General features: G+C 36.7%; 1 protein-coding gene across 4 annotated transcripts in view; it reads right to left on the reverse strand.

Moving 5' to 3' along the window:
- Window positions 1–872: 872 nt before the first annotated feature.
- GLCCI1 (glucocorticoid induced 1) overlaps window positions 873–27,139 on the reverse strand; it is a 57,802-nt gene continuing 31,535 nt past the window's right edge. Inside the window, exons 4-8 of one of the 4 annotated variants that reach the window (XM_049799055.1) lie at window positions 21,088–21,201; window positions 17,853–18,005; window positions 10,763–10,973; window positions 4,862–4,982; window positions 873–3,789 (exon numbers count right to left, since the gene is read on the reverse strand). In XM_049799055.1, the coding sequence (XP_049655012.1) occupies window positions 3,441–3,789; window positions 4,862–4,982; window positions 10,763–10,973; window positions 17,853–18,005; window positions 21,088–21,201 (948 nt within the window). In that variant the 3' untranslated portion in view covers window positions 873–3,440. Of the gene's footprint in view, window positions 3,790–4,861; window positions 4,983–10,762; window positions 10,974–17,852; window positions 18,006–21,087; window positions 21,205–27,139 lie in introns of all 4 variants that reach the window. The other 3 variants (XM_049799054.1, XM_049799058.1, XM_049799057.1) reach the window with 3 other exon arrangements.

Consider the following 27,139-nt stretch of genomic DNA (forward strand, 5'->3'; position numbering starts at 1 on the left):
AGCCAAATCCATTTAGAGGATGAGGCGGTCACAAAGCTTTTCCTAGCAAGCCCTACAAGCTGATGATGAAATGGCTGAAACCAAGCCGTTTCTGACTGAAGGCCATCAAGCATTTTCATAGCAGGGTGGGATACTACACCCTTTTCAGCACTTTCAGTTAATGTTTTTAACATAGTCACATTAAAACCTTGTAATCTTTGGGATGCTGAAAACTTACATTTTCACTTACTGCTAATAAGCATTAAACCATTCTTGATGGTTATTGCCATAGTGCTCTTCAGTAAACACTGACTTTGGAGGATTTACATGTATTTAAATATTATTCTTCTTTCCTCCTCCCTCCCCCTCACCCCCCATCTGGAAAGAATTATTCTGCAAGTCAAATGACAATCACTTGACTCATACAGAATAACATGAAACCAAGACTGTCAGTAGATTTATACCACATCCTTTAGGGGTTTAGTTTAGTTTCACATAGTGAAACGTCTAATGGCTTTCATAATTTTCAACAGATAACTTGATATTAGCTATACTACAAACACAGCAGTGGATACACAGTTTCCCATTAACACTTAACTGATTATTTTTTTCTATGCTCTGAAGAAAAACCTCATTATATGCAGAAATAAAATATGCTATTTTTAAGCATATTTAAGCATTCAGCTATTTTTAGTTTCCCCCCCTTCTTAGAACAGCATTATGCAAAAATCAATAGGTAAGAGATTATCTTTTTTCTGGAAGACATAGCATACTAGTCATAAAAATACATGGTTGACATTATTCTAGATGTGATTTTGGAACAATATTAAACTTTAATCTCATTCTATGGTGTTTCATACAGTTTCCGAAACAAATAAACAAAACACTGCTTTTGTGTATCGTTCCCACCACTTTTTCTTAACTATAATTTTTATTTAAATAAGACACAGGAACTTCTATACCGAAAAAAAATACAAAACAAAAGCCACACATTTTCTTGTGTAAAGCAATATTGTGTGATAACTTGAATACTGTTCAGCACAGTGGCTAGAAATAACAGTACAACTATGTACAAAACTTTAAACAATATTTGACAAATTTCTACAGCTGGATGTAGAATACAATTGAGATAAACAACTGCTGGGAAATTTACATGGCAAAGCATTAGCTTTAACACATTTGGTTCAAAACCTTCAAATCTGCTAAGAACAAATGTGCAATGTAATTAATATTTAGTTTCTCATGGAAAAAATAAGAAGAACATGTAATGGTATTGCAAATATTGTACAGAGTTCATCACTGATCTAAAAACCACTCATCGTATCCCCTGGTAACCTAACACCAATAACTGAGACTACAATTTCTTATCTGGACATAACCAGAGCATAAAAAGGTCATCATACTGCAATGTTAATCTAGAAAGAAAAATATTAAAAGGAATCGATACTTACATCACGAGTATTTTCTCCCCTTTATCTTCGGTCTATAAAATATATAGTGTTTTCACCTAGGCCTGAGATTAGTAGGGTTAAAGATGGCTGCTGTGTTGCAAGAAGGTTTTTCACATGAAAATGTTTAGAGACAGACCTCTCTCTCCTTCTATATTTTCTGCAAGGGGAGTCAAAAAACAGTGACCATTTTATAGGCTGCAAATTCCATCTTGTAAGATATTATTAACAAAAACTCAGTAATAAAAAGGAAACAATGCTTTATCTCCAAAGAAAGCACATATTTAGTGAGTAGTTATTGGTGGCTCACTCTCACCCCCCTCCAATCTCATCTTCAAAAGAAGAAAAAACCATAATGGAGCAAGTTTAAATGCTCAGTAGCTGCAGGCTACTAATCTCTTCAATTCCTGGAAAAGGTGAACCTTATTCTCTTAGGAGCAGACAGCATAAATGTAGTTCCACTGAGCTGAAAGCAATGGAGCAAGAACAAGTTTATTTTGCCTTTAGGGTCCTCTTTGTATCACAGGAAATTATCTCTGAAAGCAATGCTCCTCTTGTTCCAGTACAATAGGAGAGCATCACTAACCCGTTCTTGCCGTGTACTATTCTGAGAAAGTGTCCAGCCTGCAAAACCAGGATTATTTTACAAGGATTTTTTTTTATTATTCACACTTAAGAAGGGGGGAAAACACACTTTTACACACACAACTTAAGTAACTGAAAGTTATGGGAGAAGCTTTGATTAAGTAACATGAACTTAAAACTATCGTTTTCCCCACCCCTCTTAGAACACCCACTTGCTACTTTTGGACTTTAATCCAAACACAATTACTCACTACATAAATAAAATGCTGCTCATCTAACACTGCTTGACAAAATCTGAAAACCTATATCCAACCAGCAAATGAATGAATATTTCCAAAAGAGAAACTAAACATTAATTTGACTTTTAGACGGTAACAGTAGCATTTCACATCCTTAACTGCCAACAAGAACGTGAGAGGAAATCCCCATCACCCCCTGTGAAACCTGAAACAATTTCTGTCCTTGAACAAAAACATTCTTGTCTTTCAAAATCCTCTCATACACAACGTGGAATGTTTCTCATGTACAGCCTAGTACTGAACACTTTATTTGCAACAGTTTAACAGTCATTAACTGAGCAACACCTGAAACCTTTAAATGCCACATTTTTACATATATTGAAATGACAGTAAATGCAACGGTTGTTTTACTTGTAAGCACATGACAAAGTGATATACATCACAGATTTGCTGGTTCTCCTCATGTTCACCCATGTCCAGGGTCATCGTTCTCCTGGATCTGAATGCACTTATTCCAAGAAAGTGGAATGTAATGAGGAAATATTAATGCATAAAATAAGGAAAGGCAAAAGAGTGATGTTCCCTCTTTAGCTTTGTAGCTGTAAAATATTTTATATCCCAATATGATATACATTCCAAGTTACCTGAGTTTACACTTCGAGAGAAGTACCTGAAGCTAGGCCATAGGGTGGGCACTGTGCAACTGTTGTGGCCATTTTTTTTTTTTTTTTTTTTTTTTGCATTGTGTGTATTACAGAAGTTAGAAACATAAACACCTGGATCAATTGTAAACATAATCCTGAAGTACAGTATTTTCCATAGGACACAACACAGCAAGACATTTTCTATTCAGACAGGCAACTTTTTTTTTATATATATATAGAGCTTATTTATACTGTAGAATTTGAAACAGAACACAGGACACAGTACTAATCTGGTCAAACATACTATGAAATGCATAGTCTCCACTTAAAACGCTTAATGATACATGGATTCTGCAGGCATTACTGCTTTCTCACAAAAAATGCTGACTATGAATTCCGTCCCTGCCAAGAACAGCGTCGAGATATTTTTTTGAGTGCTGCTAAGTATTCCGTGTTGTTCTGAAAGGTTGCCACCTCATGCAGATGTATCTGAACTATTATCTCCTCAATCCTTGTTTCAGGGCAGAGGCCTGCTCCACCTTGGTCTAGATTAGCACGTAGCTCTGAGAAGAGGAATGGTCTTCAGTCTGAATTTCTTGCAAAAGCGGCTGCTGCTGTTGGGACGGTTGCTGTACCGGGACCTCTGTGGAGTCCATTGTGCTGGTGTCATCTGACAGAGATGAGAAAGAGACCCGAGAGGAAAGCTGCTCAACAGTCAGGGTGCTCAAAGCTGTGCTTTGACCAGAGTTTGGAGAGTTCTTCAGCGTCAGGTCTGAAGCAGGAAGGAGGGGGCCCAGAAGTTTTACAGGACAGAAAGCTGATCCGGTTGGGATGAAATTAACCTTGTTTTTGTCAGGACATGAAAAGAGAGGGGCTGAGACAGGTTGACGAGACCTACAACAAAAAAAAAAAGGTTATATACCTGGCCAACCAAGATGTTTTATACATCATGAACTTTGTGGTTCTACACGTTGCTAAAATGTGAATGACAAGGAATGGGATTAATTGGACAGAGGGGCAAACATCTTCCATATTGGTAGTCAGCTAACTGATCCACAGCATTAAAAATAGTACCGTCACAAAAATGACTTGATAATTACTGGATAAACATGCAACTTCCAGCAAGAAAAATCTGCAGTACATATGCACATGAAAAAGTGCCGAGGTAATTTAGAACGGCACAAATTCTTCTTTAATAAAAACAATGCAGCAACACCACATTTAGTCACATTAAAACCCTTCGAGAACCTCAATGAAACAGACCTCTCCTTTCCCATATTCCATAATTTGTCTGGAGGCTTCCTCCACAACCCAACATTGCTCCTTCACCATCCAGCAGGGCATGAATGCTGTTAGAGCAAGAAATGTCCCCTCCTTTATTCTTTCATCCACAGGAGCTAAGCATGCAACCTCGACAGCATGTGCTCAAATACTGCTGGGTCTAGGGGAAAAAGACATGATGTCCGAGAGTTTAATTTCCCATCTCTTGCTCAGCAAAAATATTGAGCAAAGTCTATGCCATAAGTATACTACCATCTAGAAACACTTTACATGTGTTTCATTCCATTTTATATGTTTTATATGTATCAAAACATAACCTATGCTTGAAACTGGTGGAGAATTATGACGAGAGGGTTTTTTTAAGCCATGAACATTCTAAAAAGTTAATAAAAAAAATATATGGGAAGAGTTTTATAAATGCTTAGGAAATTAAATGTACCTTATCTTTTCTGCTTGGATTTTTGTTGCCTTTTACAAATGCACAAAAAGAGTTCAAGCATAAAAGACTCCATTTCCTCTTCAAACCAACGTGAACACTTCAACTTCTCTTCTGTACAAACTCTAAGAATAGTTTGCTCCTGAAAAACTCATCAGCTGGAATAGTTTATTCATCTGCAGTTGAATAGGCTCAGTAAACAGGTTTACTGCTTTGCAGATACCAGCTGATATAAAAGGCATTACTTACGACATTTCCTCAAAGACCTTCACTCGCTCACATCCCTCTGGGGGCTCTCGTTTGAACATGTAGCTGTTGTTTGGTTTGGGAGATGAGGCATACTTGGGCAACGGTGAGCTACTCCCACTGTCTGAAAATTTAAAGCAGTTATATTACTAGAGATTGAGAGTGCTTTTTAATTAAATTCGATTTCCAAACAAGATGCCTTTTTTCACAATTTAGCCACTATGCCGGTTTGCTTCTACCACAAAGCTTCCTTTATTGCAGGCTATTTCTAACACCCTTGTATAGCACATTTCTTCTGAATAAAAGCTTCAGTGCAGCAGTAATCTATCACATAACAACACATAACAGGAGGATATTTTTATCCGGAACACTGCAATCAGAACAAAGCAGAGCTGTGATCCTGGAAACAAATACGTTCTTTATTATGTACTTCAAATGAACAAGGTAATATGCATAATACATGCAGAAGACTTATGAGTGGTAATGATAATACACCTTCTCACTGTATAAACACAGTTATTGAAAATGTGTGTATACAGCATGCATCTTATTTCAAAACATAATTCTTCACTGGAATATTGACCTCAGTCTCATGAATAGTTCAGAAGTTGCAAAGAAACAAAGCATGTTTGTAACACAGGTACTGAAACCTCATCATTACAGTGCCCTACCTTCCTGGCTTCATGATCATGAAGTTGTTTTGGCATTCAAAATAAAGTTTCCACAATTCAATTCTCTCATCACTACTACCTATATGATATAGGTATTTTTTGTAACTCTATCTATCAGTGTATATTTTACTAGACACACTTAGAACTAAAGGTGTGCAGATCTAGGACACAAGGCAATAGGCTGATTTCTTTTACTTGTCAGAAAATATAAGAGAGAAGGCTCAACTCTGGTAGTGACAAGCACAAAAGTTTGAAAAATAAAGACTATGAAAAGGTTCACTTTAAACACTCATCTTGACAACATGATATTCAATGCATTAAGGAAATCGAGTATGTACAAAAATAATTACCCACAGAAAATTAGCTTTCCGCAGTGGCTTCTACCTTTTCAAAGAGCAACATCTACCTCAGGCTAGTACTAGTGGCTCCCTATTCTCTGCTTGGGCTTACAATTAAAAAAAATAAATTAAATTAAATGGTAAGGTTAAAGAGGTTCCCCCAACTTACAAACACACCTTATTTGGAGAGAAATAACTGCTCTTGCTTTAGCTCCTTTTGCATCTTTCCACCGATGCAGGGTATCTGACCATTTTTAACTCAGATACCTTTGTTTATTCTGCTGTTGTTCATGTGTGCCTTTTCAGCAACAGTGGAAAACCAACCAAGCCGTCAAGCGCTATGATCTAGATTCACTAAAGCATACAAAGTTGCCTTTAACAGCTTGCAAACAGTAACTACATAAACTTTTGTATAACCATGACTCAAATACAAAGGCTAATCATTAGAGGTTTTGAAACATCTCTGCTTCCTCTTATAACAAGACACAAATCAACTTCAATATCACACCTCCCCTTGGAGATTTACTATGAAAGGTATGAGAAGAAAACACAGTTGAAGTGAACCTGAGCAGTGTACTGATTATTCAGCTCTTTCCTGCTGTAGAGTGAACACAGAACTTCTATTTACAGAATTTTAGGTGTTAACTGTCCGAAGGCAGAAAAAGCTTAGAGACAATGCAGATATTTGCCAAGCTGGGAGCATGATGGTCCTGTTGGCATATTTCCACTGTTGGCCCACACAGCTCATTCCAAACACAGAAATCATTAACAGAACCCAGACAGTTTGTTTCCTCCTTCTAATATTTAAAATTGAAGATCCAAGTTTCTATTTAAAAAACTTGAGACATAAAATGTGCTACTGTTCATTCCACCAAATAGTGGAAAACTGTGGAAGTACATCCAAGGAAAGAATCAAACGGAATTCAAAGTTAAGTCAGTCCTTGGAAGATTCAGAGTCTTGTCTAGCCAGTTCAGTTTTCAATCAAGCTTTTGGTTTATTTAGCCCTGTCTGGCTGAAACTTTCTGTATAAGACAGCTGTTAAACAAGTAAAAAAAAAAATTATATTGTATAATTCAACCATCTGTTCCTGTCTTTACCCTCCCTGATTTTTAAAGTTTACCAAGTTGTTAGCTTTTCATTTTGACCAAACGCACACCACACTACTATTTGAAAAATACATGTGGTTATTAGGAGGCTCACATATACAAGCTTGGTGTTGGTTCTACACGTACAGCAGCAATGTGAGAACGGAAGGGTACTGGGAAAATAGGCCATGAGTTAAAGTGGCAAGAGGTGGAACTTACAGCTTAAGCCAGTTTCCAACTGTGTATTCTGTAAGCTCTTAAGTGCTAAATTGTCACCTTATTAGTCCTTAATGACACTGCAAATGTGTATTCTCAAACTGTGCTATTAACACATCTTTTTACTGTCTCAGAGGCTGCAATGCATGAGCCTTCATGTCAGAAGACATGTCTGCATCTTCCACGCTTCCACCAGTAGGGTGTGCTTTGCTGGCGTATTTCAGTCAACTAATCAAATTTCATTAAGATGACAATGATTGAAGATTAACAGATGTAACCTTTAAAGCAAGTTTTGTTACCATAACCACATAGCAGACAATATGGAGCCTTATTACACGGCATTTCTAAACATAAATATTCAAAATGGATATATTCTGTTATCTAGAAAATGTTTAAGGTTGTGATTAAACACTAAAAATACTATTTTAACCAGAAGACTTAATACCACAAATTTCAGCTTGCATATATTAGAGCAACAAAGGAGGAAAACTAAAAAAGAATCTGTAAAATAATTTTTTGAGTAACAAAACTTCAGGGAAATAAGAAATTTTGCCAGTGAGCCTTGGGATTTGTTTAGATAGGTTCAAAAATACCTTTGTTTCTTAAGATTATCCAAAGACTTTACATACACTTTTCATTTTAAGAACTATGAATCAGATGCCCAGAAGTTAAAAAGTATCTTCAGTTCATCTTCATGAACATGTGGCTTGTAACAGCCTGCTAGCAACAGTGGGAATATACAATGCTACACAAAAGCACCTAATGAAAATCCCTGAGAAACAGGTTATACTATCTATTTTTGTACAAAATCCCCAAATTTCATCTGCTTATACCTTAGGATGCCTTTGAACCTTACCTCTGTCGCAACTGCTACATAAAACCCTGAATTATAGTCTCATGGACCAGAGTTATCATAAAACAGATCTAGTGAAACCTGTAGCTTTAATGCAGCAAGGCAGTCACTTACCTTGCAATAGGCTGATACTTGAAAACAGAATCATAAAGCCAGATGCCATTAAAATACCTTCTCTCCCACCCTTCCTTCTCTGCTCTAGTCAATACCATTTAGTATCACTGCTCTGTTCGGAGCAGTATTGTGGGCCTTTTCTGAAACTTAGCTTTCACTTTCTTTTGAAAAATTCAATAGATTTAGCAGCTTCTTGCAGAAATGTAAACCAAACAGCTGATACAGTCCAAAGAGCAGCTGTGAGGGCCTCAGGCCAAAGCACAGCTTTGCACAAGAAATAAAAGATGCTTTAGAAATGTAAAGCAGCGCTGTGTCTGTACAGAGTGCTGGCTCCTCTCACTGCTCATGTCTCAGTCAAACTACTAACCTTCCTTTCCTATTCAGCAACACACTCAGGAGCATTCATAAAGCTGGTAATTATATTTTTTAATGGTAAAGCCAAGTTATTCCCCATAGAGAGGAAAATAAAACCTCAACTTGAGAAAAGCAACAGAAGAATATCTGGAGTTTAAAATGTCTACATGTGGCTATACAATGCATTTTTCAAAGCCTAACAGGCCTGAAAGCAAACTCACAAGTTTTATTCTAGCATCACAAAAACCTTTAAAATGAAGGTGTGAAAAACTTTGTGAGTTTTGTTTTATAAAGCAGTTAACAGCCACAACAATATTAATAAACTGTCTCTCAAAACTTGCTACTCCCTTACAATTTCTACCTGTATCCCTAATTTACTGGTAATTTAACTATTTTGAAGATAACATCTTATTCAGAACAACTGGTCTGTGGGGTCTTAATGATCTGAGATTAAAAGGTACCTTTCTGACTGTACTTTTACAACCTCTGAACAAATTACTTTCTCTTGGAAAACTGCTACACGCTTTTGTAGTTTCTAACTAGAACAAAGTTGTGATGAACAGTTCCAGCTTCTATCTTTCATAAGCACAGTATTAAGTACTTTAATTAATTAAAAAATGCCATTATATTCACTTTACAAAGCTGGCTGTTTATCACCGTCACCTATACGCTACTACTAAAGCAGACTTTTTGTAGACTCCCAAACCTAGCATTAAAGCCAGTCTTAAAACCAAAATCCACAAATACGTATCTACTCATTGTGAAGTTCAGCAATAAATTTTATTCCAATTTGCTGTTCAAAAAAATCCAAGACAGGAGATAAAAACCCTTGAAAAGCGCTAAGAAGGTTAGATGCACCATCTCAAACTGTCTTCACTCGCTACTGTCAATAAAGTACCACTGAAAATTCCAATTGCTGTTAACTGAGTACTAACTGCAGAAGGAATTATTCTTTTCATTTCCTTGCTTTTTAACTTGTATTTGTTATCAGGACACATATGAACAAATCTACCTATCAAGACATTTCCTTGTGTGCTAATACTTTAGTGGATGTGTCTATAGTGATTCAGTCTTGACAACACATTACAATTTGCATGTATACTATAAGAAAGAGAAGGGGCGGGCTAATATCTCTTATTTTTGGAGCATGGCCAACCATCATGTTGAGTTAAGACTTTTACTTTGATGTTGTTAACTTACATACGTGCACACACACAGCCCGAATTTAGGATTTGGTCAAGTGGATTTGTTTTCCACTACTTCCTTATAAATCCAAGATGGGAAAGCAATACTTTTCAGAAACCACGAAAAGCTAGTATTTCTCCTGCTGCCTTCCCCAATCTTATTCCCAAATTACTTCAAGAATTATTAAATAGAGAATATATACAGAAAAAGGTTAACCTTACTTATAACCTCAAAATACTGCTATCTTTAGCTCATTAGTAAATCTAAGCTGAATCTGAAAAGTTTTCATTTCCTCTGTGAAACTTACTACTCTCAGCTTGCATGTTTTACCCAAACCCTGCATCCCTCCAAACTAAAGTCCATGTTTCCAGCTAGCTGACCAGAAGCCCAAGAATAATTTCATTAGTAAACAATCATCCAAAACCAGTCTTTTTACACTGGTACCTATATTTTCATACTACATGTTCTGTCAGTAACTCTTAATTACTGAAACTCCCGTTTACTCCCTCTACAAAACCAAATGACATTTTACAGACTTTGAAAAAAATGCAGGCTATTCACATATAAACACATAAATTATTCAGAAAGTTTGGGCTGTTATGAAATGTACACAGACAAGTAATTACTCTCCATCAGACTGTTCAAACTCATATCTGAGCTCCTCACCAAATAACTTCAAGTAGAATATACGGGTTCAGAAGCAGAGTACTTTTAAAAGCAGTCCAAAACTTCATCATCACCATTTTGATCACCCACGAAGAATATATAGTCTACCACAAACCTTATGGAAACCTTTTTTTAAACGTAAACATGTTACAGTCTGAATTCTTCACGTTAGAATCTTCATAAATAGTTAAGACTGTTTGCTGTGCTCCTCTGACGTATTTATGGAAGATGTTTGTGAAGTTTCACAAACAAGAGGGAAAAAGATATGTAAACAAACAAAACCAATTTTAAGATAAATCCTCAATCCCTCCACAACCATCGAACAAAAACAAAAACTGATGTAATGAGTAAAATGAAGGTAGTTGTAAAAGCAGGACATCACATGCCTCCCATAGGTAAAGGCGGGCCATTCTACTCTCACCTTTATCACGGTCATAGAGTAAATCTTCTGTTGAGCAAGGACTCCCATCCTGAGATTCAGGAGGGCAAAAGGGAGAGACACATGGTGAATGACTGCTGCAGCTGCTGCTGCGCTCCTGGACAGACGGAGTCTGAGTGTCAATGCTTCGTGTACTACTACTACGATAGTGAGCAGGTAATGGGGCCCTTCGACCATCAGGGATATCCAAAGGCTGCAAGAGAAACAAGCAATTCAGGTTACAGAGGAAAGATCAAACTCCTAAGCAGTGTCAGTCTGTAGCACTCATAACTGAAGTAATGAGGTGAGGCCCTAAGAACAGCAAACAAGCCACTTCTGAAAGAATCAATTTTACACAAGAAAATAATGCAATGTGTAATGGACACAACACACATTAATTACGCTGAATGGTGGGACAATGCGCAGATGTTCCAAGCCAACTATATCCTTTTAACGCAAAGTTAACACCAGAATGCACTTCAACACATGCTAGCATTACGTTTTTACATTTTTTAATGATAGTTTAAAAAAGCAAACCTCCCCAACAAATAGATCTCTAATTATACTTAGTAATACAATTTTCCATAAAGGCCACGGTTACTATGAAAGTAAAACAAGTACCCTGACAGAGATCACATTTGGATAAAAGAGAAAGTAGAAAACCTCAAATACAATGGCATACTATGGCCGTTAACACCAACTGAATTACAATTATAACTGAAACCATCCAAGTTTTTGCCAGTAAGTTGTAATTTTCTAGCACAACTCTACATTCCATCCTTCACTTCTATAGTTGACCTCTGACAAAATGGCAACCAAGCAGATGATGCACAGGCTAATACAAGGCTCACAAGCTTTGTCTTGAACTAAAGCTAGTAAGCGCTTCCTGCTCCTATCAGCCTAGTTGGCACTGGCCAGAGTGATCTTGCATTCCGTTCTGCAATATACTGCGTAGACATGTTCATAGTAGTAGACTGGCACGCTCTACTTACTTGTCCTTCCCAGTGGAAAATTAGTTTTATCATAAAGACAGCACTGCTTTAAATGTAAGAAATCAAATGAGAATTACAGTTTTGCTTAAAAGTGAAGGGGGAAAAAATGCCTGCAAGATTTAAATACCATTTTTATCCTCACTTCAGTGAGGACTGTATTCAAGCCATAGAGAACAGCTTAAATGTTCTAGCTACAAAAAAATAATGTCTTTTTCCTTCTAACTTCAAGTGAACATTTTTATTTGATTGCTGCCTTCTTCTTCATATATTCCAAAACTGTAACAGCTTGTTCCAGAGTCTAAAATTCAACCCAACACTTTTGCTAGCAATGAGGACATAAAACTTATTCACCAAGTATCGCATTCTCTCCTTTTCAGCAATAGTCTATCCAGAAAACCACCACATATTATACAAAGAGGCAGACATGGCAGAACAGGAAGATCCTTTTCTTCTTATGAGCCTTCCAGTTAATACCATTTCACATTTCAATTAAGAGCAAAGAAACACACTATAAAGAGAACATTACAGTTGCTACATCAAATGCTGAAAAATTTGGACACAGCTGTGTGGTCTGTTCCAACAGCTCAGTTCACATTGCATATGTGTTACAACATGACTACATGTTGCTATTCCCATCACCCCAAACAGGCCATGACTCATTCAATGCACAAGATAGACCTGAAGCATTATATCATTTGTTACACAGACAGAAGAGAGGTGGAAAACAAGACTGAAGCTGTAGAAAGAAAACAGTCTCACAACTAACATAAGCAAAAAAATAACTGCCACACAGAACAGCATTTTTATTTTCCATCTCTGCCACAAAAATTCTATAAGATGCCAGGAAGTCATTGGAACCAACCTCTCTCTTTTATGATATCTTTTCTGGATGCTTAGTCATGTAGGACTGATTTGCAAAGGTCTTCAATGTTCACAGATGCAGGAGGAGACTATGGGAGCTACACTTTAAACTCCTAAAATGGCATACAGTATCCTGAGTCACCTGAAGAATCACATTATAGAAACCTGATGGATTTGTGTTTCTCCATCCATAAAGTGTATATAATATCATCTTTCTTCTCACACAGGTGTGATAAAGAGAACAAAATTTCAGACACTCTCCTATTATATAGAAGCAAAAACCCAGGAAGAAATTCAGATTTCTGACTTCAAAGCAAGGTTTAATAGTGAGCATTAGGACACATATCTAATGAAGAACACCAAACAGCTACTTGTTAAGTGCATATATTATGCTGTATGTAACAGGTAAAGCAAGGATTCCAGGGAGGGAAAAAAACCAGTAAGTGATCACATAATTAAAGACTTCAGGATAACACAGATGTTCTTCCAGACCTGGAGGAACAATGTAATGTAGTCTTATGTAGTATATCCCAAATCATGTATTTCAACCTCCACTGAATTAAAATCCAAAGTACAAAAAGTTTTCCATATTTTTAGACGTGCCTCTAAATATACACACAAGTAGAAAAAGTTCAATATTTACCACTCTTTCCAAGTAAAACAACTTTTAAGGCATAGAAAATGCCAGCACATATTTCAGATTACTGTGCTTCTGTATTTATCTTTTCCTTAACATTGAATCCAAGTTTTGACAAGTGCAAAAAACTTCATGAAAATATCAATAGAAAGTATTCAATTTTTTATATGTATTAAACCTGATCAACATAAACAAGTATTGTAGAAGTTACTTTCCATGAGCCATGCCTAAACTATTCTAAAAACTTAAGTCCTCACAACGTTACAACATAAGAAATAAGGTAACTAATTTGGTAGAGCTGCTATTAGTTTTCGTAATCCTCAACGCATGCGAACCAACTAGAAATTACTGCATTCTATATGCTGGGTTTGGGGGTTGTTTGTTGTTGTGTTTTTTTTTCTCCAAGAGTATCCAGTCATGTACTAACCTTATGCTAAATGCATTTTGACGGGACACCTGCTAACCCCTATAGGACAGCATGTTCTTGGACATACTACCCTCATCTCCCTGCAAAGGTAGGGAAATGCTCAATTTGACAACAGCATGCATTTCTCAATACACTGTTAAAATTCACCACATTGTTTTCAGTATCAATCTTTTTGCCGGAAAAAAACCACCACCACCCTACTTAGTATCATCAGGAATGCTACTATGGTAGAATATACCAATAGAAGCCTTAAAAATAATGTGTTCTTCACAAGCCTTACATCTATCTGGGAGGCAATATCTTGAGAGCAAAGCATTCCATGCTTTTGATTTTAAAACTGTTCTCTAGACTGGAACACAAAGGCAGACATAGGAAAGTGCTTCTTCCTTCTATCATCAATGAAGTCATCAATGCATTAGATAAGGTGCAAGTGCAAAAAACCATAAAGTGTCCTGAGAAGGAAAACTTGGAAAAAACCAGACTTTTCAGATGAAGGATATGAAGATTTAAGTAAGGATCACCTGCGTCTGTGCAAATTTATTACAGGATTAAGTTTTCTGATAGGTACTTAAAACCATCTTGCTATCTACTTCCAGAAGCATTAGAAATCAAAGAAGAAACACTTTAAATCATTTTATTTATATTGTTTGATAGTCCATCAAAATTGCTTCACTTCTAATGACTTATGGTATACTTGAAAGATAGTTACAGTAATATTTTTTCCTTAATAGAAGGCCCATGAACATGTCCATGTCCTGCCACAAGGCACTTTTCATTACTTTCAGAATGTATTCTGTAAGAATTCTTACCCCCCACTCCCTAAAATAAGTCCATCATCTTATTGTACCAAAGATGTCTCCATATTGTACCAAAAATGTCTCCAACATTTGTGTTGTGAAGTCACAGTGGAACAAAGAACAGAAGCCTGTCAAAACTTCACAAAAAGCTGATTCCCTCTTACAAGTTATAGTGGGAACAGAGAAACACCATCACAACTTCCTGAAAAGCTAGTCACAAGTTATAAAACAGGAAGGAAAATATATGCAGGACCTTTGAATAAATGCATTAGAAAATGAATTAAAGTTTATTAATAAATCTGAGGAAAAAGAGGTGAATAAGAAGTGACTCAGAAAAGCCAACTTTAACTTAGTTCTACGAAAGAAAAAAGAGAACACCTTCATCTAAGCAAGCAAGATGAATGATCGGAAAAAATATACACATACATGGCTAAACTAAAAAGAATGAAATATTTGGAATGTTTTGACCACTTACAAAGCAACTGCTCTAAGAGTTATGTTCAACTAGATTATTAAAAGTTAGTGAGACAATGACATCACTGCATCATCAACTATCTTTGTGAAACACAAAAATAAGAAGACTTATGTCTACAGTAATTATTTTTACTTTTATAAGTAACTGTATTTCACAAGTACAATTTCTACTATCATTAAAATATTATTTAAAACAGCAAAGAAGAGCGTTTCAAAAAACTAACAGAACTAAGTCAGCACGAGAGAAGACAGAAGACGTATTCCAAATCAATTTATATATATTTTTTAAGAAGTAGGATAACAAAAATTCAAGTCAGCAAAAGGGAAAACGGAAAGTATGTAACATCACATGCTACAAAACCAAAAACCAAGTCTAAAAAATAATTTAAATTGCTTTGTGTATCTGAAGACTAAGCAAGGAAGTATGAAACTGGGAGGAAAGTTTCACTGGTTACCCATTTTAACTGGGAGCTAAATTTAAAAAGTAATTCAAGTAATATCCATAAAACTATCCATAAAACTGCTTTAACCTTAAGCTTATTTTTGTCCTATATATCACGTAGTCTGATTTCAACATATGAATTAAGAAGTAGTTCATTAAAAAAAAAAAATCCCAAGTTTATACTGAAGAGATGAGAGACTAATAGAAAAAAATACAAGAACACTAGACTAAGATTTTTAAAGTTAACAAAACTAAAATGCATTTTATCTTACCTGGGACAGCCCAAACATGGTTATTGAAATGAAATGCAAGAAAACAGAAAGTTACTAATGTAGAACCTAAATTTGGAAAAAACAAAATATATTTTTTTTTAATTACATAGTGAGCTGCACCCAAAATAAAGGTAGTATTCCTTCTCAGTGTTGTTAGCAGGTTGTACGTTATTCCCCAAATCTTTCCTGGCAAATGAATAGTTTCACAATCAGGCACCAAGTGTTTTATGCAGCTGGATAGATTGATTCATATGAAAATTAAGGTTTGAACATGCACTGTTAAAACTGTGAAGTAAATGTGGAAACAGGTTAAAAGAAACAGGCTGAAAATCTAGATGCACACCAATCTTACAAGCAAGTCTATAAAGTAATTTTTCCTTCACACATCACCCAAAGCAACCAACTACCTTTGACCACTATTTTGAAATACCTTCTAAAAATACAGAATGTTACAGCAAGAAAGAATGGCAGAAAAGTAAAAGGAAAACAAATTGTTTCACTAGCAGTGAAACTAATGAAGTTTGGTTTCCTATGGTTTATCTTTTGTTCAGTAATTCCTAACCCTTACCTAGCTGCCCCAACTCCCCCAGGCTAAAAAGAAGCTAAACTGTTGTATTAGGGTACAGTTCACCAGCAGTAAGATAGAGTAAATTACTGTTGTTATGATCTTCCATAAGTAAGCTATGAGATCTAGTAAGCTCAAAGACAGTACTAGGAGTCCCACTTTAGGTCCCACTAGACCAGACTTCACAGAAATTAACAGTTACATAGCAAGAAACAACCCTGTGCCCACAAAGATGGACTTGACTTCAAGGGCAATGTCTAATTTATGACTTTCTTTTGTGTCCAAAGACTCTCCCCAGCTAGATGTTTGGAGGAAGGGTTCACTATTGCCTTGGTTGTGTAAACTGCTGAGCACCTCTGGCCCCAATCCAACAATGCACTTAAGTATGTGCTTAACTGTTTTGCTGGATCAGAGCCAGCACATTCAGTAACTTAGGAGACCAACTTCTGCATCCCAAGTAATAAGCTGTTAAAGCCCAAGGACATTTGCGAAGATGATTTGTCTGATAAATAAATTAAATGTCCTCTAACCATAGGAGATTACAACCCTAGTCATAGCCATATCAATGGTGGCACTGCAATACGTACCTTTTTATACTCTCTTCGAGGTGGTGCAACAAGGTTTATTGATTTGGGCCTTCTGTTTCTTTCTGCGTGTTTGGTTTTTTCCTTGTTTCGCTGTTATAACACACACCCCTTCTAAAGGGTTGAGACAGCCGTAGGGAAGCAAACTTAGCATACAACTTCTACTACTACAACTTCTTCTATTTCTTCTACTTCTCTGTCCTCACAACTAAGTCTCCGGAGAAGCCAAGACTATTCCAAAACTTTTTAAGATTACTGCTGTATCAGGTTTTGGAATCTTAAACCCCTGACTAAAGTTTTATAGCTTGACTTGTACATTGAATTGCTATTACATGACCATTCACAAGAAAAGAACCTACGCCTTAGAGCAGATCAGAAAAAACAGTAGTTTATTCCACAGCAGAAAATTTTCATTGGCTATTTAGGAAACAGTGGCTGTAAACCAAGTATTTCACATTTTAAGTGTCATCTAAGGTCTCCAGTGCTCCTCAATGACAATTCCAATGCTCCAGTTCTCCCACATAACTAAAGCTGCCCCTTTTGTCAGTATTTCCATACGGAGATCTCCCGTGACAGAACACAGTGGTTTCATGGAAGTAAAATGGTCTTCCATTCAGTTTATGGAAGAAAAGCATTAAAACCAAAAAGCAGAGCATAGCACAGGAAACTTAAGTCTTGCCTAAGAAAAAGAATGCAAAATGAAGCAAATAAATTAATCTCCTGGGCTCTAATTACTTACTACTGTAGCCTGATGTACCTCAATTTTCAAGCACTTGCATTTTGCACAAAAACTTTCAAGTTCTCTACAGAAAGAGCATTCTAGACAAAGTATGTTTGGCCAGAAGCCCTTTAAAACAAACAAAAAAACCAACCCCAACAAACACCACCCTAAAACACTGAAACAAAATTTTCAAACAAACAGTTCTTTGAAGAAAATTATTTGTAATTTCAGCCACAAGGAAGGTTTCTCACGAGGGAGGTTTCCCATGAGTTTATAGATTACAAAGGAAAAACAACCATGAACACATTAATATAAGCTTACCTTCGATACTTCTTCTTTTCCACTGTTTTCCTTGATGAATACTTTTTCCAGTTCAGGGCTTATTCCTTCTACATTACACGGCACACGTGAAACAGTTGATTTTGGCACTGAAATGTTTGACAGTGGCATAGGGACTGATCTGGAAATAGAGGCCTAGAAGGTAGAGAGCAACATTTTGAAGTTGGAAAATGGAATAAAGACAGAATTCTGAGACCAGTACTAAAATAGCCTAGAAAGTAAGAAGCTGTGTATTAATTTTGCCACGTAGAACACCATCTTTACTTGGCAAATTTTAATAAAAAGAAATGCTTGCATAAATCAAAAGCCACTAAAATCACCTCAACTTAACTCACAGAAGTGTTCTATAATAAAAACATTCTACTACTTCGCTTATCAGTAAGTAGGCAGGTATAGGTACTTTCCAGATGTATAGACTACAAGAATATGCAGTAAGGGGATGGGGAGTACACAGGGTGCTGATGCTGGTGGTTTAACTGGGATCCAAAAGGCATTTTGTAATATTACTAAAGCTTAACCACTCAACTGAAATATTCACTTAATGCACTTTTATTCTCTGTTGGTCGGTTTTAGTGAATGAAAAATAAAGCATTTGTTCTGAACCTTTAATTTCACTAGCTTATAGCTTTTCAGAACTTTATGTCAAAGGTCTTAAAAGAAATCATTTTGAGTTTAAGAATCAAGCACGTAAATAAATACAAGTATAGTTTTCAGAATAACCTGCTGGAGTGAAGGTCTGTTACCAACAGGAACATTCACAAGAGTGCACATGCATCTTGTGCAGTCAACCTCAAAACCTTTACCTTGGCAGCAGCTGCACAGCACAGATGCACCTATGCTGACAGCCACGAGCAATGTTTAAATTCCCAATATATGTTCTCCTCTTGTTCATAGAATCACAGGTTGCTTAAGAAAAAATGTAAAATATTTTTTTTCGAGTTCTTGCCAAATGAACCTTGCACAATGTGCAGCTCCAAAGGTACATGTCACTTGTGTGGAGGCATCCTCTGACGAAACACACTGCCTGCAGGATGACTTTTCACAATGGTGCCAGAACCAAAAACTTCACTGGCCTCATCAGAGAATACCTTCTTGAGAAATCAAAATGTTGAACAAGCCATGACAAAGTGAGCTCCAAGTACTGAAAAATGTTCCTTCAAAGCATTTGTCCCAGGTGGATTTCAGTCTGTGCCATACTAACTGTAACTATAAATAGTGGCACAGGTACCTGCAACAGCTTTGAGATGGAAAGCAAACCCCTTTTCTATGCAAAATGTAGTGGGACCCTTTGTTATAGACACATAAAAGTTTCAGGAAGAACATCACTTTCCTGTATGTCTTTATCACAGGATTAGGTTTTAACCACAAGATTTTATCTAAACAGAAGAAGGAATATAAAGGATCAGCCATGGCTCAACCTCTTCTTTCTAAAACACTAGCTATTTAAAAAGGTAGTCAGGAAATACAATGACAGAACCAACATTTCAGGAGTTCAAATAGTGGCCTGTTAGTAACACAGGGTCCAAGTTAAAGATCCAAGGTGAAATTTAATCAGGACTCAAATGTCTGCACTGTCAAATGAGACATGATTAACTCCCTTCTACAAGTGGCTTAAGGTTCACGAAGTCATTGACTGAACCTTGCCTGAGCTTTAGAACTCAAAATTGGGTTACAATTTTGCTGGCAGTTTTTAATGGCTAGAGCAGACACTGCATGGGGCATCCTCCATTGCACCCTGCTGAGAACCTGGTTCATGGTCAGGTAATTTGGCCAGGTAATTTGTCCGAAGCTATTCTTCATATGTGTCAGCATCTTTATAACAGGAGAAATATAGATATACTCAGAGCACAGGCAATTTTTTCTAGCTTTGTGAAACAGGAAAATGACCTGAAAATAAAAATTGTCTTAGCCAGGCTAGTGTTAAAAAGATCAGATATATGAGAATTTGCCTAAACTCACACATCACTTTGAAAAATAGGTAAGTAATAAGACAACAGAAAACAGAAGCTGCCAGACTAGGAGCCTGAGCTTAACCTCTCAGAGAGGAGGATACCAAATGCATAGACCGATGGTTGGACAGACATCCTGTCATCACAATGCCCATTGGTATAGAACATAAGAATGGTCATCAACATAATCTGGACGTAATATTTTGCATCCTTAAGATTATGTCCAATTGAGGTTTTACAGTAAGTCACAGTGTCTGGAACAAGAACAAGCTGGTGATTGTAGCAATTTTTCCATTTAGTATGATGGAAACTCTCAAAATATACTGTTAATGACTGCACTGTAACATAGCCACTGCAACCACAAACTCTCATGCTAGAAGAGAGGATCCTGTACTGACAATGATTCTGGACTACCATAACAACCAATAGGTATGCCCTAGACAAAACCATGAAGAAAAAGACTTTCATCCTGTAGCGTGACAGATCCTCTAGTCACCAGTCACTAGGGATGGGGTATTGTGGCAAGCATCATCTTGATTTCAGTTGAGTTTAAATTCAAGGTGAACTATCACTTTCTTTTTAGAAAGTAAACACCACAATATTGTTTTCCTCAATGTGATGTGGAAATTGCCTCTCTGGCCAGAACTGACCAATAAGCAAAGGCAGAAAGATTCTTAAAATGGGACAAGGAAATGAGATTTTCTCTCAAACTGCTGGTGATACAGCATTGCTGTCTTTTACTGATGAATACATGGTAAGGTGAATTACAAGTCCGTTCCTAACAAGCCAGTTAAGTGTTCTGCTTGCTGCTCAAAGACCGATCAATTGTTTGGCTGCCAATCCAGACTTCTTACCCTTGGTACTTTCTTTATTTTCTATTTTTATGGGTTTTTTAAGCAGCTCAGATGAAATTGGGTTGTGAAACTGACAAGCAAATACCTTCCAGAGGAGCAGAGACTTTTGAAAGTGTACCACAGAAATGAGTCTTGGAAGCAAGTATGTATTCCTGTAAACACAGTCTTAGCTGGCCATGCTCAGAATTTTTACAGCATCTTAATATATTTTAGTTACTATCCTGCTGCAACCTTCTTTCTTCTATTATATGACAACTAGCAGATAAATTTCAGTGAAGATGCAATGGTATCAGGTTGTTAAGCATTTTAGCATACCACAGAAGGAAAAAACAAGACAGACAGGAAGAAACAGCAGGCTATTCACCCAACCCTGATAAGGTAGGAGGCTGTTAATATAAGCAACCATCTACTTACCTGAGTCTGACTGATTGCTATATGGTTGCCATGGAGAGGTGACTGACGTTCTTTCTCTTTACTGTGACGACTACTTTGCTTACTGCGCTGAAGCTGCTGCCTCAGTTTGGCAATCTGCTGGAAAGAAGTTCAGGTGACGTACTAGTGAGTTATCGAATGGATAACTGCTCAAATCTTCACATATAAAGTGAATCACAGACATTTTAAGTCCTCTTTGGAGGATTTTACAAGCATATGGGATTGCCTTCCATTGAAGCATGAGCATTAAAGCTTCTTTCTATTTATTACTTTCTTCAAAGTATCTGCCCTACTCACCAACCTGAATATGACAGCAGGCTTAGTTTAATTACTAAACTTCCTCATTTACAAACAAGCGCTGTAATAACTGATGCAAACAAAAGTAGTCAGAATAACAGTTCGTAGCAATTTCTGGCCTAAAACTGGTTTAAACTGGGGACTATAAAGTCTACAGTTTAATTTATTTGATCTTAAATTGAACCAAAGTTTTCCAGTGATAATTCATCATAAAAGCAAAGAGACTTCACAAACAACTGGCAATCAATATGCATTGCTCATCTTTGAGAACTTATTTAATAGCATTTCCCTGCAGGCTAAATTATCACAGGTTTCTTAGGGCAGACAGAATTATCTTTTCTGCTGTCTGCTGCAAAGATGTCTAATCAAAAGTTACATATTTTAAAGGTCAAATGCAACTAAAGCCATTATGCATTTAACCTGCTCCTTACAAGAAACCAAAGAATTTCATTTTGGGATTCCTTACTCCTCCTGGATAATTTGTACATGAAAGAGAGTATTTATATCTATAAGCATTATCTCAGAAGTTTAGACTATGTGCAAATTCACACAACAGGTACAGACACTTCTTAAGACTGGATAATTTTTTTCCTTTGGGCTCATGCTCAGCACACTGGCATATACGGCAAAGCATGCACGGCCCCATTTCATTTTTAACTCGGCTAGAGATACAATTTTTAAAAACCTGAAGGGCAAGTAAGGAGAAGTGAATGCACATGAAATTCATCTTTCAAAGAACTTCATCAGTTCATCAGAAAGTAACCTCTCTTTCTGAGTGACAGCTTACAAGTACACGCACTCTGTGGTTAACTCCAAGTAGTTAAATATATCACTAGTGTTCTTGCAAAGCAACTCTGTGGTAGAGAATCACTTCACATCACTCTTCACAGTATCAGAGATGACACTGCTTGGTGAAGAGATTTGGATGCAGCTTTGCTCCAGACTGTGGACTTTTCTTTGTGATGTTTCTGGTATCACTCACAAAAGAAGGATCCACCTTTAAGGCTTCATATCAAGTCTTGCCACAGCTTGTTACCCACATTCAGAGAACTGCTACTCAGAAATGGCTGAATACTTTGATCTTTCAACAACAAACAGTTCAGACTTCCAAAAGGGTCTGTGTGTAGAATACATCAAGACAGACAGAGCCCTAATATGACTGAGTTTCTAACACAGATGAGCTAGATTTAGAGAACTGGGAGACTAATCTCTTGATGAAAGGTGGAAGTCAGGCACCACACTGGAAGAAACTTTGACGAAGTCTGAAGAGATAGTTCATGTCTACAAAAAAAAAAATAATTGTCCAGAACTTCCACATTTTCCCTGTAGGAGTAATGGCAATTAGGAAACCTAGCTCCATAGAGAGATGAAGAAGCAAGCAGGTAACCAGTCTGGTCAGTATACATACATCTACAAAGATTTATGTCTTACATCAGAATGTTGGAGAATGAGGAAAACAGGCAAATAACCTTCATCTTCCCCTTTAAAAACTTAAAAACAGAAGAGAAAAAACAACGCCCAGATCAGAAGACAGCTGTGGACTGAGATGGCTGGCTACAAGAATAATCAGAAAACAGGGAGACTACTGTAATATAAATCTTTCATTTCTGCTGCCTCTCCTTGATGCTGTGTGCTTCCTCCTAGTTCAAAAGTTAAATACCCTGGGTTTTGCTATTTAAATGAAATCTGGCTTTCTGAGCTTTCCTCAGGAGCATGCTATAAGAAAAAAGATCTATACAATTCCACCTCAAAGATCTGGCTGACTGATTTCTGTCACAAACAGCTTGCAAATCTTTGAGAACACAGCCTCTCACTACTGTAAAATTTGGACAGTGAAAGCATTAAATGAGAGAGTGTTGATAGGCTGGTATGTCTCTAGGCTGACCAAAACCTTGAAGCTCTGATATCCTGAAAGGAATCATGGACCCCTGGAATCTGAGCTTCTCTCAGCTACCTCAAGAGTATGTATATTTTGGCAGCCAGTATGTTCTTGACAGTAACAGAAAGAAAAGGCTTCTTGGGTCAATGGGGAGAAAGAGAAAGATGAAAACTTGTTGAAGAATCTGACTGTGTATCTGGAGCTGGTATGATCACTTAAGCCAAACATGCAATGCAGTGAAGAAATAGATACGCCTTCTCAGATCATCTGTCCTTAGCCCTAAATTTGAAGGACCCTAGTTTTCCATGATGTGGTAGTTACCATCAGACAAAAAAAAGAAAGAAAAAACAAAACAAAACAAAACTAAGGATGTGCATATAGAAAGGAATCTGCCACTTCTTACTCATCCTCCAGACATGGGAGACAGAGGCTTGCCAGCACAGACAATCTGGCTTCAGAGCAGTCACACTAATCAGGCGGTGGCACCGAGTACATGGACAGAAGAAACCTCCAAACTAAATGATGTTCCATCTCTTCGCTAAGGGGACTCCACAGTGAATCTACCACTTGCTAAAGCTAATCCTGAAATCCCAATAGCTTTTTTTCTTCTACAAGACTATCTTTTTATTGCCAATTATTTTCCACCTCAAACTCAAATAAAGCTGCTACTATGAACAGGAAGAGGCATCTGTGCTAGCTTCCTAGAAGTTTATCTTCATCTTCTTCCTAAGCAGCAAAGAAGCATAATCAAAGCATCAAACATAACCAAATGAGCTGCAGACAGGTATGTGGTACACGCATCCTAGGATCTAATTTGTGTAGTGAGGAAGGACTCTGAAACATACACCTTGATGGCACTTGTTTTACCAAGTATCTCAAGAGGCAGCAGAACCTGTCCCTTGGGCACTCAACTGATGCAACTGACATGAACTAAGGAATTTGCTGTGCAAAGAAAAGAGCACCAAGCAATTGGTATCAGGAAAACACGTACTTGAAAATCCAGCCATTACACTGGTGTAAATACACTGACATTGAAGTCCATTCAGGGCAGCAATACAGATATTTCCGTTAGGAAGATGAGGAACAAAAGGAATAATGTGCTATGCTGGGGAAAAAACATGCAGTAGCAAAACACTCCATTTTAACAGGGCAGCTAAAAACAGAAAAGGTTTGGGACATTTCCCTCACGTGCCCAAATACTGAGCATGAAGGTGAATGGGGCATACACAACCATATTAAGGAATACATGTAAATTGTCACAAAAACATCTAATGTGTATCCTTTAAAGCATTCAGTTGTTGAAGACATTAAAGCCTTAGCATTGCACATATGTGCTCTTAGATCCATAAAATGTGACAATGATTTTAGTATACCAATTCAAATGCTCTCCTGTCTACCCAGCTTGAAGATGGGCAGAAAGTTCTCATTATACAACACAGGTATTTTCTGAAAAGATAGAGCTGAAAATAAAAAAAAACTAAAGAAAAAAAATCAAGAAATTCCTCAAGGAATAAATGTAATTTGAATCCTACTTCCAATGTTCAGATACAATTATTTAAAATTATTTTGCTACTTTACAAGGTGTAACCACATACAGGAATAAATTTCAAAGTATATGTTTTAATTCACATTTGGCAAGTACTCTCACATGAGCGTATGGCAGGGGGGGAACACAAAGCATATCTGTCCACATTTCAAAAAAAATTAGTGAAGTTTTCAGCCTTTCCTCTTCCAGTGACTGTTCCCTGCAATATTGTTGATGTATCAGGAAGACTCTTTTCCTCACATACTTTAAAGTCATTTATAAAAAAACCAACAACAACAAAAAAAAAACCAAGAAAACACAAAGATCAGCGCATCATATCTAGAACACAAACGTGCAGTTCGGCCTTGATGGTTTACTGTCATACAGCCAACTATAAGATGACCATCAAAGATAATTAAACAAACAAGAAGTTAAGAAAAAACCCTATAAATATATTTTTTGCTGAGTATTTTTACAGCTAAAAGTGTACTTGAAATAAATATGAATCTTGTCTATACCACCTGTAATCTGTATGCAGTCTAATATAACTAACAGCACCAACCTGAGAAATAAGCACATTAGGTCAGTTCTTTACAACACTGAAATAATCAGAGTATCCTCGTCATTTTTCATTTGAAGAGACCTAGATGCAGACTACTAATATGAAGGAACATGTTACATCTCACCATTCCTGTCTAAATGCTCATTAGTATTTACCCGTCAATAGGCTGTATTTCTACCAACCAGGCTACATAAGATGGTAACTTCCTATTGCTGAACAAGCCACAGACTCCTTATTAACGAGAACAAGTTCCAACTCATTCATGAACCATTTGTTAATAAACAAGTTAACTAGTAGGTCAAAGAGCAAAACAAGCATTTGAAATTCACCTTAAACCTTTGAATACAATCTTTCGATTGGTATACGAAAGCACATAAAAAGTGCGAGCTCTCATATTTGATTCTCTTTTATTCCAAAGTCCTTTTCAAGTACTCTGTTAGAGCAAAAGGGACCTTCCAATAGAGGGTTGCTAGTGTCAGTGTAACAGATACAGCACACAGAGGTGCTTAAGGGAAGTGAAAAATCAGCTGTCTGAAATATGTCTGTAAAAACCTACACAAACTGAAAACTATTTGTTTTAAATCCTGGGGTTTTCCAGTTTTAAGTAAATTCCAGTTCAGGGTAAGCTATAACTAAAATTGTCACTACTGAACTTCAACGGAATTTCAAACTAACTATTCCCAGGCTGAGAGGGGAAAAAATACCACTGGTTCAAACCACTACCTGGTTTGTGTCCAGTACAAAGACGTGACAGCAACCTTTATCTCCCAGTGAAGACGTGTATCTATTAAAATAATGTTAAAGCAGTCTGGCATTATCTTACAAGTTATATTCAAGACTTCATAAAAACAAGTAGAACCCTTCAGAATAAAAAAAAAAAAGTAGTAAATTTTATCAGGAGGTGATAAAAAAGGTATACTCTATCATTACAAAGTTAATATTGAAATCTGAGGAGTTTTAAATTTTTTAATAGACACACTACAAGAAAACAAGCACTGCCTATTTCACCGCTAGACAGATTCAATCCTGACACCCATCTATTTCAATTCAAGGGCAAAATAATTTTCAACTACACAAAGTGAGAATTTTTTTTAATGTGGTAGTACAGAATTCATTTGCTTGCTTGAGACCTTAAGTCTATACACTCTTTTTTAGTTTTTTTAAATGTCAGTCTTTTAAAAAGAGCTCCCAGTTGTGTTAAATAAATGCATTTAATTGTAATAGTTCTCAAACTAGCCAAGGAAAAAGCAATTTTTTTAAACTTGAAAGCACATTCAATCTTCTTTTACCAAAACCAATTAAAACTATGCATACAAGTATTTGGCTAGTTTACAGTACCATCATAATTAAAAATACACACTAGAAATCATTCCATTAATTGCTGGAACAAGAAAACATGAATCTAAACTGCTAAGACAAGCCAAGGAAACTGTAAACAGCTATCTACTTGTTTACTGTCAAATGCTATGGGAAACAATTCAAAATGCTGATCAGAACTACTGTTACCTATGTTACTCATAATAAATGCAGTTGCCCATGAGAGGCGGTACTTTTATTTCCATTACTTAAGCTCTTGCTTTCAGCTGCCTATAGCTTTGTCAAATTTTCTTTGAAGTCTATCATGCAACATTCAGCTCTCCTATCCCCTTCCCCTCAGAGATTTCAGTACAAGAATTAGAGTTGTTTTAAGAATGAGATTAAAATGAAAGGGAGGTGGAAATTGAGTTACCATTTTATGCCCTAAAACACATTATCGTAGCTTTTTACCTGG

This window comes from Accipiter gentilis, chromosome 4 (assembly GCF_929443795.1).
Source record: "Accipiter gentilis chromosome 4, bAccGen1.1, whole genome shotgun sequence".
Taxonomy (NCBI): Eukaryota; Metazoa; Chordata; class Aves; order Accipitriformes; family Accipitridae; genus Astur; species Astur gentilis.